This window comes from Xenopus laevis, chromosome 2S (genome assembly GCF_017654675.1).
Source record: "Xenopus laevis strain J_2021 chromosome 2S, Xenopus_laevis_v10.1, whole genome shotgun sequence".
NCBI lineage: Eukaryota > Metazoa > Chordata > Amphibia > Anura > Pipidae > Xenopus > Xenopus laevis.
Window position 1 is genome coordinate 734,696 of NC_054374.1, and position 16,780 is coordinate 751,475.

Consider the following 16,780-nt stretch of genomic DNA (forward strand, 5'->3'; position numbering starts at 1 on the left):
AAAAATATTTTATTCTTGCATGGAATAACAGGATGGAGGCCAAGACTATATAAGCAAGAAAAGAATAGAAAGCAAGTATGTTTTTATGATAATGATAAGTTTGCCGTTTCAATCCACTTCCAACAAACAATGAATAAGATGCTCTCAAACACAATCTTATTGTGAGATGAAGCCTTAGAAACCGTTAGGTATTTCATATTAGAGCTTCTGACTTAGCCATCTGCTTTGAGCTATGACTAGAATTGGTTTGCATAAAATAATTGAAGGTACAGATGTCTCTTTTTAAAACAGGTCTTTCGAGTTGTTGCATTCGCATGCTATTAAAATACACATGCTGCATCGTACAGATTGGATGAAAGCTTAGTATGTTGTTTACTTTCATTTGAAAAGCTGCTTTTGTTAACCTTGATTAAAATTGTTATTTTATTCAGTAACTGCAAAATTTCAGGAATCAGACTATTAAACGTGTCCACTGTTTATCAGATTCCGCATAAAATACAACTACGGTTTATATAACTTAGAAGTACTCTAATTCTACCAGCCCAGAGATACAGCAGCAAATGTTAGTAAGAATCCGTGTCTGTAGAGATGTACAGTACCCCTCCATCTTTCTTTTCTTGCTTGTCCTGCTCCCCAGTGCTTGAAGCACCATGCTAATGGAAACATTTACATATGGTGGATATTTATCTCTGTGAGCATTCAACCCATAATTTTGTTTTTCCTTTAAATGCAAATATTAATTCATGAAAAGTCTAGTCCCATTCATATATTTAAGGAGGGAGTTTCACACAAGACAGTTTTCACCAGTATTCTGTCAGGATTTTACCCAGTGATGAGCAAATTTCCAAAGTCAATGGGCATTTTGTGCAAAATATGTTGATCAACTGGTGTTTTTACGTTGTGTTTTCATGCAAATTGTGTTGAAATAAATGGGATTTTTCCCATTGAGTTTTTGCACTGAAAAGTTTTGTTATGAAAAAATTTGTTGTTGGCAAAATGCAAAATGTTTTTTTGCCATGCCTGACAAATTTACTCATCATTAGTGATGGGCGAATTTATTCACCAGGCGCAAATTTGCGGCGAATTTGCGCGATTCACCGCCAGTGAATAAATTCGCGAAACGCCCACGAAAATTCACGGCAAAAATTTGCCGGCGTCAAAAAACGGACACCGGTGTCAAAAACGGGTGCCAGCGTCAAAAACGGACGCCGGCGTTGAGAAAACGGGCGCCGGCATCAAAAACGAGACGCCGGCACCGTTTTGCTAATTTTATACCGGCGAAGCGAAACAGCGCAAATTCGTCCATCACTACTCATCATCAGGGCCAGTTTTACATAATGGGTTCATCTAGGCTCACCACTTTCTTAAAAGCTTTTGAGAAAGTGGCTTAGTCCACGAAACGCGTCAAGCGTGCTTTTGGGATACATGATCTGCTTATCCTTTTAATGAAGATTCAATAAAATATGGATTTTAACCACTGCTGGTGCTCCGTGTTCAATATATCCATTTGAAGGTTGTATGTGCCGGGAGCGTTTTCTTCACACAAGCGTTATCTACAAGGTCTGAGTACTCCCGTATTTTCTCCCTTTGTTTCTCACCTAGGCTCACCCCTGTTTCACCCGGCCACTCCGCTTCACTCATGTTCATGCACAAATTTCCTTCATTGGAAGTTGAAAAATGATCAAATCTTCTGTGTTTACTCAGTGCTTTAGGGTGAGAGTGTGGCTGGGCAGGGTGTTGCCCAACAAAATTCTGCCACTCTAATCCCAAACATCTAAAAGTGTCTACAAAAACCATTCTAACCTATTCACAAACTGATCCAAGTCTGCCAGCTCCCCAGCAAACAATTTTCATGCAATTAGAGTGTTGTTTATAATTTGTGTCTATTGAAAATTCTTGCTATGGAGATAAACATTTTCCATTTTTTAATGCAAGGAAAAAAGTAATCAAAAATATATTTCAAATATACCAAAAAATTATTTTCATGAGGCAAAAACAGAAAACATGATTACATTTTTGTATAATGAATGTGAGTGATCTCTGGGGAGCTGTAACCTCCCAAAAAGGCCTGCTGCGGACTACAGAGAAATGTGTGTGGTCAAACAAAACATTCTTTTAAAAAAAAGTCAATTCCTTTTAACATTGTCTTAAATGTTTGTGGCTGAACTACATAAGAGACTTCCGTTAATGAAATGGATCCATGACACAAAACAGAATGTATATTATGAATCAATCAATAAAGCCAGCTGAAAGACAGCAGTCAGAACTAACTTTTGACCTTTTTTTTTTGACGTTGCTCAAATAAGTTGTTAACTTAAAACTTGCTTTGGCTACAGCTGATTGGTTTGTATCATCCCAATGAGTTGTAGCCAAAGCTAATTTTAGGTCTAACAACTAAAGTCATGTGTTCTGCCTTGAAAAATTGTCCCTAGTTCACAGCCACTTTTAAAATCCAAGTCCCCTTGTTATGCCAGATAGGACTTTTTCTCACCCGGGGACACAGCCTGAAGCCTACACTTCCAAATCCTGATAAACACTGTGCCCCTAACTGGTGGAGTATCCAAGGAAAGGCTGCTTCCACTAGACTCCTTGTTGGGAAACTTTATCACTTCCCCCCATCTATCTTGTTCACCCAATACACACTATATAACTACCATTACTATCTCTGGCTGAACCCATCACCTGCTTTCCAGGGCTGGGCTCCACCTCTCCAGCAGTTGCTTGTAATCTGGACATCCCCTTGTTGCACCTGGGCAAACTTAGTGTCTTTTATTACATAACCCCCCTTACCTTACTGCCCTCTATTGGCCAGTCTCCCTCACTGAACATTTCCACAACTTTTAATTACACACATACTGTACATACCATTTACTTTTCCACTCATTTACTCTCCAACACTACACACTCCACTCCTATCACCCCCTAACAGCTATAAGAAATTTGCTGCAGATCTGTTGACCAATCAGACCAGTAAATGCTACTTACTATTGCTGATCATTAATAGAACTAAAGCAAAGTTCCACTTGTTATTGCATTACCCTTCTATTATTTACATTATCCTTCATTATTAAAGATGAGTTTACCCTCTCATCAAGATAGTCCTATTTAATGGCATGATACTCTTTCCAAAAAGAGCCTTTACGTATATTTTACGTTTTGTAAATATATTTAAAGTTGTTTAATACAGACACATATGGTACCAAACAACAAATATAAAAGGAAAACAAATACAATGCTAATTGTGTGTTTTCTAGCTTGAAACAATAATATTAAACTGACACAAACATTAATTGTACACCAAAGAAATTGGATTAGTTGTGTAGGAGCAGGTCATTCAATGGTATTGATTTACAGGTGCTGGTATTATGCTGTACTCTGAAAACTATATTCTATTTCACATTGGCTTAACAAGATTCCCTGTAGTGCCTGGTGAGCTCTTGATCAGTTGAAATACATCTTTGTCCATAAGAGACGTGCGCAGAATTATCCCCCTGACAAATACAAAAATGATCAATACATTAAAAAAAATTACCTTGTTAGTAAAGCAGTTCATTAAAAAGTTTTCTGCAATCAAAGGTACACAAAAGTCCCACAACTGAATTATGAAAGATCAGAATAACGATAAGATAACAGCTGCAACCCAATATTTTATAACTACAGTAAGTGGGAAAAATGAAAAGCAAGACTGCCATGTGTTCATTTGTTCTGTCATATCCTGTATATACAATATATATATATATATATACATGTGAATGTCAGTCATTCAGATTGTATTGTATGTTATTCCTAAACTGTAAAGTGCTGTTCAAGGTAAATCAAACTGTTTATACTGTTTATACTTTTGTGCGATGTTAAAATCAATTGAAATATCGGTAAGTACAATAGATCATGTAGACGTTGGAAGCCAAGCAGGTGAAAAGATACAAGGTTTTTTTTTTATCATTAATATAAACCCATCATTAACTGCTGCATTTTCTTTCTTTTATCTTGCACTTTGTTCTTGATTATTGTGGCATTTAATACAGAATATGACAGATACAACAATGGGATGATTGAGCAGGGCAAGATGTTTTCCTTCCTTTTTGTTTTCTAGATAAAACCTATGTAATCAGGGACAGACGTGAATCTACATGAACTTTTTACTGCCCCAGCATACCAATAGGTCATAGTTAATAATAAACATATTTCAATTACTGTACCTATTTACAAATACAATATTTGTGTATTTAGACAAACCATTAAAGTGATACTGATGCTAAAAAGTTTCTTTTCAAAATATGAATGTACTTATTAAAAGTTCCCTATAGGTCATGTTGATCGTTTTTCGCTGATAGTTCTGTTTTAGTAAGTAATTGTCACTTGAAGTTTCTAAACCTGTTTTGCCAACCTGACTGTCACATCTCAGCCTGTCAGTTAGAGATTCTAATGGTAACGGATTCCTGCTGCACAAATATGGCAGCCTCCTCATACAGGAACATAATGTAAAAGCATCAGGCAAATACTTTTATGGCAAAATTATAAAGGACAATGTAAGATATAAAAAAGAGTTAATTTCTGGTATATCACCTCTGGGAATGGGTACATGACACAATTAATTAATGGAATTACTACCTGTATTCGATTTTTAACATTTCTGAAAGCTGTCAACCTCAGACTCTTAAAATCCCTGTTTCCTCTCTTCTAAATTTCAGACATTGGCAGAAAATACCAATTTTTAAGTCTGAGGATTTCCCGTCCATGTTAGGTGGAAGCGATGGCATTTAGGTGCTTTCAGATGGATTGTTGTTTATGAAAACAAAGGTCACAGTCACTTGAAGGACAATGATTTTATGGATCTAGAGAAGCAGCATTTCACCCATATAGTGTGACAGGCAGACAGATAGTGTTGATGTTTATGCCAGTGTATATGCCAACCCAACACAAGGGAACCCGTTTACTGTATGTTTGTAGGTTTTTTTTTAGATGAGACTTATTTAAAGCTATCCATTATATTAACAATATATTACATTATATTAACAATATCTTTGTTTCTCCTTGTGTCTGTGGCCCTGCCTCACTATTACTGTATATTTTGCATGTAACTTCTATATTTATTTGAGTGTAATACATTAGCTTGTCATTCCCCTGAGCAAAGACAGGCACTGGAAATAGTGATGCGCAAATAAATTCACCAGACAATTTTTGCCAAATGTCCACGTTTCGCCACCAGCGAATACATTTGCAAAACTGCTGTGAAAATTCTGACAAAACAAATACATTGAGCATAAAAAGAAACTACTGATACAGCCTTGAGCATGGTGGTAACCCCAGCCTTTATCAATTTGTATCTTTGGCACACCACTTACTTGTTATTAGAGGTTATTATAGGGTGCATTCAATCCCAGACCACTTCTAAGCCCAACAAGACTATTCTAAAAGCAAAATGAAGCACACCATATTTAGTCTGCGCTTTTTAAAACATGTATTGCGTTTAAGGCCCCCACATAATCAAATCAAGTTTAAAAAGTGATCTTGAGTAGTGATGGGTGAATTTGTCCCGTTTCGCTTTGCCACGAATTTCGCGAATTTCCTTTGAAATTCACGAAAATGGCGAAAAATTCGCGAAGCGGCGATTATGATGGTGTTGACAACTCGCCATTGTCAAAATTTACACCAGTGCCCATCAAAGTCAATGGGTATCCGTCTATTGTTGGCAGTGTCTAAATGGGCTCCAGCGTCAGAACCATCGCCGGCGTCAACATTTTCGTGGCAAATTTGCAAATTTATTCATCGACGGTGAATGGGCAAATTTGCTGCTAATTAGCGCCTGGCGAATAAATTCGCCCATTACTAATTTTGAGTGTTAACAAATCTGCCCCATACTGTTCCTATCCTCCTGTTAGACCTACCATTGATCAAGTACTTGTTAAATAGCCAGGCCATGCGTTGGCCAAAGCTAAAGATCACAGTTTTTAGCTATTAATTGTAATCACTGACAACAGCAGGTTTTAAGGCAAAGGGCATAATGTATTGTAAAGTTTAGTATATTTATCAGAATTGTATTTATTTACATAGTTCAGTTGCTGTTTTTATTAGAAACGTGTAATAAAGTTGTTAATTCCATGTAGATCTGGTGCACATGTCACTTACAGTTTTCTTTGCAATGACAAAATGGAGGTGCATCTAGAAGGCGGGTACCTTCTGTAGCCTGATACAAATACTTGTGTTTACTGTACGTAAAAGCAAATACTTTCTCTGGCCTATTATTATTATTATTATACAATGATTCTTTCTTCCTCCTGTGCTGACATATATTTATGTATTAGCTTTCGTATGCATTGGTCATGTTTTCTCCTTTTAGCCACCAGTACTGGACTTCTTAAAACTCAATGTTTCATATTTCATATCAAAGTCTTTGGTTTAGAATTAATGTTACTTCACAGAAGAGTTGCACCTGCCATCTGACCTTTAGCTTCTTCTCCATCTGGTAAAAACTAAAATGAGATCTGTACTACAAGAGTTATGGATTAAAGAAAACGTATATGAAAGGGCATGTGCTGTAACACTCAAGAGACTTAGGAAAACAGTTCCATGTTTCACATATATTATGTTTTCTTTCTTTTATTCTTAATCAACAGTTAAAGCATTTTAAGGGAAACACATTTTCTTCACTAATTAGAAAAGAAGAAAATACTAATATGTAACAGTTGTTCACAGACAACATTCTCTCTCCATTCACTGGCATTTATGTGCCCTTTGCAATTTAAAGAAGCTTGTCTCTGCCGTCCATAATGGTTTTCAATGGTTTTCACCTCCTTCTAGGTCTCTTTAATATTAGTATTTAAAAAATCAGGCCAATAAATGTTTTGTGTAATTGTTATACAGGTATGGGACCTGTTATCCAGAATGCTCAGGACCCAGGATCTTCCAAATGATAGATATTTCCTTCAGGTATACTAGAAAATCATGTAAACATTTAGGGGCATATTTATCAAGCATCAAATTTTGAATTGAAAAAATTTTGAAATACAAATTCAAAAAGACCAATCGAAATTAAGTCAAAGTTTTTTTTTGGGGTCAAATAAGTTTGTTTTCAGACGAATCATACGAATCGAAGGAATAGCACATTTGATCGAATTTGATTCAAAGTTTTTCCCCAAAAAGTTTGATTTTTCAAAGTTCACCAATTGATTCCAAGTAGGTTCTAGGAGGTCCCCCATAGGCTAAAACAGCAATTTGGCAGGTTTTAGACGATGAATAGTCGAAGTCAAATTTTTAAAGAGAAATTCCATTTTTTTTCATTCAAAAATTCACCTCGATAAATCTGCCCCTAAATAAACCCAATAGGGTGGTTTTGCTTCCAATAAGGATTAATTATATCTTAGTTTAGATCAAGTACATGTTGCTGTTTTATTATTACACAGAAAAGGAAATAATTTTAAAAAAAATATTGGATTATTGGCCTTTTCATAATTTGGAGTTTTCTGGATTATGAGTTTCTTGATAAGGGATCCCATACCTGTATTTGTATTATAGTGAAACTAAATAGGTAACTACTGTTAGATCTAAATATCCAAAACCAAAAGGAGGTATGTCTTTATTTTACATCTTTAACATTTTCCTTCCCAAAATCTATAAATGAATATTATGGCTAAAGCATTCTGAAGGATCTTATTCAGTGACAGAAACACTATTTGCTCACAGATTCCTACTTGAACTCGTAGGCCTTCAAAGTGATCATTTACAAATGCAAGCACAATTGTTCACATCAAATTTGAATCGCATTTTCCTCCAAAAACTCGATTGTCAGGCAATTAACAACTTCAAATGATTCAACTGACCTTTCCCATTGACTTCTACATGAACTCGGCAGGTTGTAGGTGGCAAATGTTCGAATTAGGACTGTTTCCAGGGTCGAGTGCAATAAATCTCACATTTGAATTAATTTTTGAGTTCGATTTTTTGTGAGTTTTGACTACATTTTTTTTGAAAATTTTAATTCAACCCTTTATAAATCTGCCCCTTAGTTTATCCATTTCTTAAGTTTGTTCCTACTGAGCAGAATCCCTTAGTTTCATTAAAGGCAGAATTGATACTATGGTTGATAATATTCCAAAGACACAGCTGAGAAATATATCAAGATACCAGAGAAGAAACATTAAACTTTACACTTCAATTTTGGAAATACTATAAAAAATGCAATTGAAAAAAGTCTTTATTTCTGGTGAACAATGTGAAAACAACTAAACTGAAAAAAATTATTTGGAAGGTGAACAACCCCTTTCAGCCTGTAGCAGATATGTCAACTAACCTAATGCCATGGGTTGATAATGGACCACTCTTTTCTTCTTCCAATGTGGCCCAGGGAAGCCAAAAGTTTGGACACCCCTGATTTAAACAATGGTTTTCTTATGTCATTATCTCTAAACTGACAGACATGTTGATGTAATTCTGACATTATGATGCAGACACAGAATTAACATTGATTGTTTCATAAAGTATTTTTGTTTTGTTATTTACTTTACCATAAAAACATTAGCCAGTTCTACTCACAGCAAAACGAACCTCCCTGTTTTACAGAACTGTTTTGGAACTGGCTTTAAATTCTTTCTTGTTTGTTTTACTTTATATATTTGTGTTTCTTCTGAGAACAATATAGTTAAATGTGCGGCAACTGCACCCAAGATGCTTAACACAATGTAATTATAAAATAATTCGGAGCACATTTTAAACAGTTCTGTTCAATAGTTTTCATTATAAAGTGGCCAATATAGAAGTAAACTTCCACAATTAAAATGTTACGGTAATTATAGACCATTTGCTCCCACTAGTGGGACTTATTGTCTCATAAGCTGAGAATACTGAAAAGAATATTACTATGTGACAAACGAAAACAAAAGACCACTGGCGCCAAGGAAGAGAAATAAAGAATGGCGCTCTCGCAATTACAATGTACCCTAACATGTATGACTAATGATGCCCATGTAATTTGGACTAGCCATATAAAATGACATTTCCTTCAAGCACAAAACATCCAATATTTGCTAATTACAACTAGCAGATCCATTAGAAATAGACACTCCAGCAAGCTGTTTGTTTGCTGCCTATGTTTGAAGTCAAAGAATGTCCTCTAGTGGCCTGTGCGCAAGCAATATCAGCAAGATACAACCACAGCTACAAAATAAAACAGAAAGGCCTTGTCATGTTTGTCAGAAATGGAAATCCAACTCACATTCAGTACTTTAACTGCACAAAATAGGGTGGAAAAACAATATGACATGCTATTATATGGAAATTAAGTCAAAGACTTCCAGGAACCTCCAAAATATTTTATGTATCGCCCCAAATTCTATCATTGAAGAAGATCCAAAGCGTAAAATACTATGTTTATGGCTAGAAATGCTGTATTTTTTATATTAAACTTTCTGTACCATCAAAGACGTTAGGCCACCCTATGAAGATATATAGACAATTATTGTTGACGACAGAAGCGCCCCATCTTTTATCTTGTTAGGCCATCTTTTGAGTGTCAGTGACACTGCACATGCTCAGTGTGATCTATGCATCTGTTGGAAAGATAACCTTAGGAAGGTACTGGGGGAATATTCTGTGGCACATACCTGTATCTGTATTGCTAAAGGAATGTGGCTTTGTTCAGCTTTAGTTCTTCTTTAAGTTCTCAAACTGCCTTTAACACTAAGATTACAACAATCTAACAGATATCCACAGAACTAAATCTAGAGATCTATCATGATCCAGGATGTGGTACAATTTGATAGAGAGGGTACAGAAAATGTGCTTGTACTCTTCAGAACTCAACAAATACGTTGAAAGAATGGGCATGCTGTGCTCAGTTGCTCACTACTTTATTTCTCGGTTTTGCATTCAAGGTCTACATAAGAGGACCCAAATATAGATTAACTTGAAGGAGAATTAAACCCTAAAAATGAATGTGTCTAAAAATGCAAAACAGCAATTATCCAGGGCTTGTCACAGAGGGTCACCATCTTGGAAAGTGTCTGTGACACTCACATGCTCAGTGGGCTCTGATTGGCTGTTGAGAAGCTAAGCTTAGGGCTCGTCACTAGTGATGGGCGAATTTATTCGACAGGCGCAAATTCGCCGCCAGCGAATAAATTCGCAAAACGCCCGCGAAAATTGCATTTTTTTTTTCATTTCTGTGGTTTAAGTTCCAATAGAAAAGCAGTTTGAACCTCGCCAGCATTACACATGCAGTGGACTCAGCTAATTGAAATGAGTTTTCGTGCTGCTTTTTTTCCCCCCAAGGGTCAAGAGAAATGCTTTTAGTGCAATCAAGGGGCTTCTTCAGATGTGCAGATGTAATTACACTTATTACCTACTTGACAAGGATTTTCTTAACAGTAACTTGCCTCTTTCTATCTATAATTAAAAATTCCAGTTGCAAAAAGTAATAATTGTTTATGTCTGGAATTAATTGTCTGCAGCCGAACAGAGATCAAAGGCAATATCTAAAAGTTGCTTCAATGCAGTATTGGAGGGAGACACGTTGGCTTTACTGGGAACATAGTAATGTAGGTAATAACAGATATTGCTTGAGCTGCTCATTAAAGAGTCAAACTCTCTTAACTCAGCTTATTGGAAAGCTATCTCATCATAGCAAATACCAATTATATTGCAAGTGGCATGCCTTACACTATATCTTATTCCATTAAAATTGCCAACGTGTTCATCAGTCATCTTATCTCCTGTTTTAAATTAAGTTTACTGATTGAACTTAATTAAATTCATTACTGACATTTTCAATAAAAGAAAAAGTTTTCTGTGGCTTTAGAACCTAACAACTGCATTTTTTGGGCAATTTCTAGCTGTGTTCCGAGCTGCTAATCAGATCACACGTTTAACAATTGTGCTGCTAGGTCTCTGCGTTAATTGGGAACATACAGTATATACAGTGTGGCTCATTAACATTTCATTTCCAAAGACCTGACATTCACAACACTGTCCATATGGAAATGCTTACCAAGTATTAGAGAGAGATGGACAGACAGACAATTTAGGAGTTGTAACCTATATTAAGGGGCAGTTGTATCAAGGGTCGAATTTCGAGGGGTTAAATCCCTCGAAATTCGACTGGGGAATAGAATCGAATAGGCAATTTGGGCGAATTTACGCACTGGCGAATAGTCGAATGGACGAATATTGGCACGGCGAATAGTCGCACGATCGAATATTCGATCAAAGGATTTTCATTCGATCGAAGGATTTTTATTTGATCGAATGATCAATCGAATGCCCTATTATTCGATCAAAAACTTAGAAAACAAGCTTATGGGACTTTCCCATAGGCTTTTAAAGCAATTCAGTAGGTTTTAGGTAGTGATGGGCGAATTTATTGGCCAGGCGCAAATTCGCGGCACCAAAAACGGGTGCTGGCATTAAAAAAACGGGCGCCGGCGTCAAAAACGAGACACCAGTGCTGTTTCGTGAATTTTTCGCTGTTTCACGAATTTCGCGCAAAATTCGCCGAAGCAAAACGGCACAGTTTTAGGTGGCGAAGTAGACAGTCGAAGTATTTTTAAAAGAGACAGTACTTCGACTATCGAATGGGCGAACAGTCCCAGCGTTTTTGCGCTATTCGCATCATTCTAATTTGATAGTCGAGGAGCACAAAAAGCTACTCGAAATTCGAGTTTTTTTTCCCTCTATTTGTTCACCCGAGCTTGGTGAATGTGCCCCTTACTGTATGTGTGTTGAAAAGTTTATAAAGTTTACTATATATAATATTACAAATGTTGCTGTAAAATAATAAAATACACACACAATTAAACTATTAGTTTTAAAAGATAATTCTAACTAATTAGAAAATGAATTTAAACAGGAATGAAGTGCATAAGCATCAAGGGGAATGTGATTAGTTTTATACAAAAGAATCACATATCACAGTTGGCTGCATTGGCCCATTGGCTGTGCAACGAAGCTTTTGTTTGTACTGAATGAAAGGAAGGATCACATGAGCCAATTACATGTTCTCAATAGATACAATTAAAGTATCCAAAGCTTTTGAGCCTACACTGATATTTTCCTCAGTTGTGTTTCATTACCAATATGTGACTCCAAAACAACCTTTGCCACAACATTACGAATGGACTATAGAGTATAATAAAGGGGGACATGATGTAAAACGTGTTCATACACAATCAAATAATAATGATTTTAAATAAACAACTACATAAACTCGGATTTAGTTTGTTTTTGCTTTTAGAGAATATTTATCAATAACTGGAAAGGATGTAACTACAATCCTATAATTTCTTACCAGTCTGAGCAGTAGGTTTGAATCATGGAGTAGAAATACAGAAGGGGAGGCCTGGGACTAAAAGGTGTTCAGAGATTCAGCACAGACACAATGTCATCAACACTTCTAAGGGCTGTAGAACTTACAATCTGTAAGACATGGCTTAGCAATCACCCGCACCAAATCAGGGATCACAGTTATACAGGAATAATGTAGAAGCTTGTGATCAGATTTACTTCAGACTCCTGAATACTAAAGGCAGCCGTACGTGAGCTGACATTCTAAAGGCTGAAATGATCATGACTGCTACATGTACCTATGGTCAAAGTGTCCAGGGGCACAATGGTGGCTCATAACTTAGCATTGCTCACTGGGGTCTTTGTTTTCAGTGCAGCAAAGATGCAACTGTATCTCCCAGTGCTTCCATTGGACTTCTCCTAAACAATGTACTGGAAGGTTAAAGGAACAGTTTCAAATATACAGTAATTAGTTAGGCTGTGTTAGACTGGATGTGTAACATAATAGCCAGAACACTACTTCCTGCTTTTCAGCTCTCTAACTCTGAGTTAGTCAGTGACTATAAGGGGGGCCACATGGGACATAACTGCTCAGTGAGTTTGTAATTCATCCTCAGCATTCAGCTCAGATTCAAAAGCAACAGTTATGTCTCCCCTCCCTCAAGTCACTGATTGGATACTGCCTGGTAACCAATCAGTGGAAAGCAAGAGACCTGAAAAGCAGGAAGTAGTGTTCTATGATGTTACACATCCAGTAACTCTATTTTACTTACATTTTTGTCTAACTAACTATATAAGATACATTTTTATTTTGCACAGTCTATTTATTTACCCAGTTTTTATTTTTACACTGAACAATTCCTTTAAAGCAGTGGTTCACCTTAAAGTTAACTTTAGTATATGATAGAATAGCTAATTGTAAGTAGGGATGTAGCGAACAGTTCGCCTGCGAACTTGTTCGCGCGAACTTCGACCGTTCGCGTCCGCCTAATGTTCGCGAACGTTTGGGAACGTTCGCAATTTGAGTTCGCGACCATTCGACCGCTAAAATCGAACGATTTCCATTCGTTCGAACGATTTCCATTCGTTCGAACGATTAAAATCCCTCGACCGTTCGATTCGAATGAAAATCCTTCGATCGAACGATGAAAATCCTTCAAACGTTCGAATCGAACGAAAAATCCTTTGAACGTTCGAATCGAACGATTTTGCGGGTGTTCGAAGCTCGCGAACGGTTCGCGAACCGTTCGCATTTTTTGCCGGTGTTCGCGAACGGCGTTCGCGAACACCAAAACGGCGGTTCGCTACATCCCTAATTGTAAGCAACATTTCAATTGACCTTCATTTTTTTCTTTTTTTATAGATTTTAAATTATTTGCCTACTTCTTCCACTGTTCCAGCTTTTAAACCCCCCCCCCCCAGTCTTAAAAAACAAATGCTCTGTAATGGCAGAGACACATGCGGCAATTTGGGGAGACAAATCTCCTTGAACTGCCTCCCCTGGCTTCCCACCAGATAGAATTAAAATAGCCGGCCGGGTGGCGCTAAAAGCACTTCGCTTTCCGAAGTCGCCCAAAGTCTCCTCATGAGCAATTGCCGCATGTGTCTTTTCCCTACAATTTGATATTGCTTCTTTTTATTACTCATCTTTCTATTCAGTCCTCTCTCCTTTTCATGTTCTAGTCTCTTATTCCAATCAGTGCATGGTAGTACATTTCTTACATTATCCTTTGATATTGAAACAATATCTATTACTTTTTCACTATTGTCTTTTTTACGTAGTGACAATCCAATCTTACTGCTTCTCAGAGAAACAATTAAAAAATATGCAGCAAAAACAATGAAATGAGCACTTGAATTGTGGAAAAATAATGTAGTGGGTTTTGTACTTTCTTTTTTACATACAGGCAGTTCTGTTAATCTGACCTGCAGAGCCTTCTTTGGCTATAACGGAGATGTCCGCCCTGTAATTTACTGGATGAGAGGTGAGAAATTCATTGAAGATTTGGATGAAAAGAGAGTCAGAGAAAGTGACATAAGGTAAGTTGTTAAAACATTGCAGAATTTTATCAAAGATGTGTGACTAGTTCTTAAGATGAATTAAGGAAATACCATAAAAAAATGAATTCCCAATGGCCATTGGAATTTCTGTGCGAGATTAGAATATATTTGATGCCTTCTCTAAATACATAGACTGAGAAGCATGTATGCAACCTGATATCTTTTTTTAGCAATGCTAGCAGAAAAGACATATAAAAAAATCATATGATGAAGACCTTGTGGGCTACACAAGCTGGGAATCCTGCACACAATCTGGTGCCTTCTCTAGCAATGCTTGCAGACAAGACCAAAAGGAATCAAAAATGCATAAATTCATACATAAACTACTTTTCCTGTTCTAATTGTGGTCACCATGTACATGACCTGACTACTGCTTGTGAAATATGCAAGCGGTTGCTCATGTAACTCATGTAACAGTTGGAATCCAGGTCAAAAACCAGCTTAAAACCAAATATTTAGGAGCAGATTCATCAAAGGTGGAATTTCGAAGTTATGTGAATTGTTTTTTTAACTCTAATAAAGGTAAATGCACTCACAACTCAAATGGGAGGTTGGTAAAGAAAAAACTCGAACATTTAACATTCAATCAATTACAAACTACCCGAAAATTTTCGAATTTGAATATAATTTGAATCGAGTTTTCCTCTAAAAAAGAAAATTGAATGTCAGGAAGGCTTTTAACTAGTGATGGGTGAATTTATTCAACAGGCGTGAATTCGCGGTGAATTTCCGCGTTTGTCAGAACTATCACCAGCATCGGAATTGTCGCAGTGTCGGAACTGTTGCCGGCGTCAAAATTCGCGTTTCGCAAATAACAGGAGAAATTCACCCATCACTGCTTTTAACATCTTCAAATGGTACAACTGACCTCTGCTGTTGATTTGTAAATGAACTCGGCAGGTTTTAGGTGGCGAATATTCGAAGTAGAACTGTTTCCAGGGTCGAGATGTGATAAATCTTGCATTCAAATTTAAGTTGGTAGTTTAAAATGTGTGAGTTTTTACCAAAAAAAAATTGAAAATTTGAATTCAAATTTACCATTTAAACCTTAATAAATCTATCCCTTAAAGTACATGACTTTGAGTGCAGTTTGCTTCTGCATTTGTGTGCTCTTCTCTGTGTTGCTGATATAATTGATATTATAGGAAGTTCTAGTCGAGTCCATGTGAGAGCATTTGCCAGTTTGGGTGTTGTGCCAAATGTCATACAGGTGCATTATTATTGGCCACACCGTATTCCTATAAGAGCAATTCTACAAAAGGGTTTTGTTACTGAAATTGAAGAATCTGGTCAAACTAAAAAAAACTCTTTTACCCTACTTACATGTAACATTACAGATGATTCTACATTATCTGAACACATATACAGTAAAACCTCAATTGTACATACCTGATTTTAAGTTTCCCTCATTTTATACTGGTTTCTTGTGGTCCCACCAATATAAAATGCATAATTCATTGGCTTCATTTTACTTTTTCCAAAATTTTGTGCCATTTTTTTTGGTTCCTTAAAAAACATAAATGGGGTTCTACAAAGGCACAGTTTCCCTTTAAAGAGTTGTCCAAATGGTATGATTTTAACAATTATAGATAAGTGCATAGACAAAGGGGCTGATTTATGTTGTTTGGAACTGTGGGATCCAGTGGGATTCCCAACAAGTTGATCTGCAAACGCAGAGTGCAAAGTGTAATTTCAGATTCAATTCTCAGTGTTTTGTTACCAGGAATGCAGCATTTTTTTTACAGTTGTGAAAAGTGAAAAACTACAAAAAAAAAAATTACATTTGACATTTGACATGAAATAAACACAATTGTGCTTAAAACCTGGGAAAGCGTCATTTCTGGCAGGGGGTTATTTATCAAAATATGATAATTTTTCAGATTCCAAAAAGTCCAACCAAACTAGAATCCACAATGTGACCTTATTAATTATTTAAAAATCCTGATTTAAACGGATCGGGGACAAACTCAATTAAATCAAGCAAAAACCCAAACCCTGAATGGTTGGTTTTTGGGAATTTTTGCCGAAAAAGTCAGAACATTTTTGGGATCATTCCAGCGCAGACCAAATAGGATAGGGACCTCTCCCACTGACTGAGTTCTGTAGCAATGACCATTATGACACATCTAAATCCTTGTTACGTGGAGCAAATGAAATGTGAGGAGAAGGGAACAGACTATTATTACATTTGAACAAATGTGTAAACTAATCAACAGCCCCAAAAAGGCAACTGTAACTATGCACATTTTATTTATTGTTTATTTTCTCATTTTTGTTACAGAATTGGCAATTGACAAGCATTTTATTTTATTATATTTTGCATTTCATCCTTTACAGCTGTCTAAGAACAAGTAGTATACAATTGAAGTATGTTTTTTTTCTTAATTTCTATTTGGCTAGGTTTGTACTTGCCACAGCTGTGTATTGATAAAGCCAGTGAAATACA

General features: G+C 36.4%; 1 protein-coding gene across 1 annotated transcript in view; it reads left to right on the forward strand.

The window, feature by feature from the left end:
- Positions 1 to 16,780, forward strand: part of il1rapl1.S (interleukin 1 receptor accessory protein like 1 S homeolog) — a 707,139-nt gene that overhangs the window by 657,637 nt on the left and 32,722 nt on the right. The window contains exon 7 of the mRNA XM_041583301.1: positions 14,181 to 14,313. Within this exon, the coding sequence (XP_041439235.1) occupies positions 14,181 to 14,313 (133 nt within the window). The remainder of the gene's footprint in view (positions 1 to 14,180; positions 14,314 to 16,780) is intronic.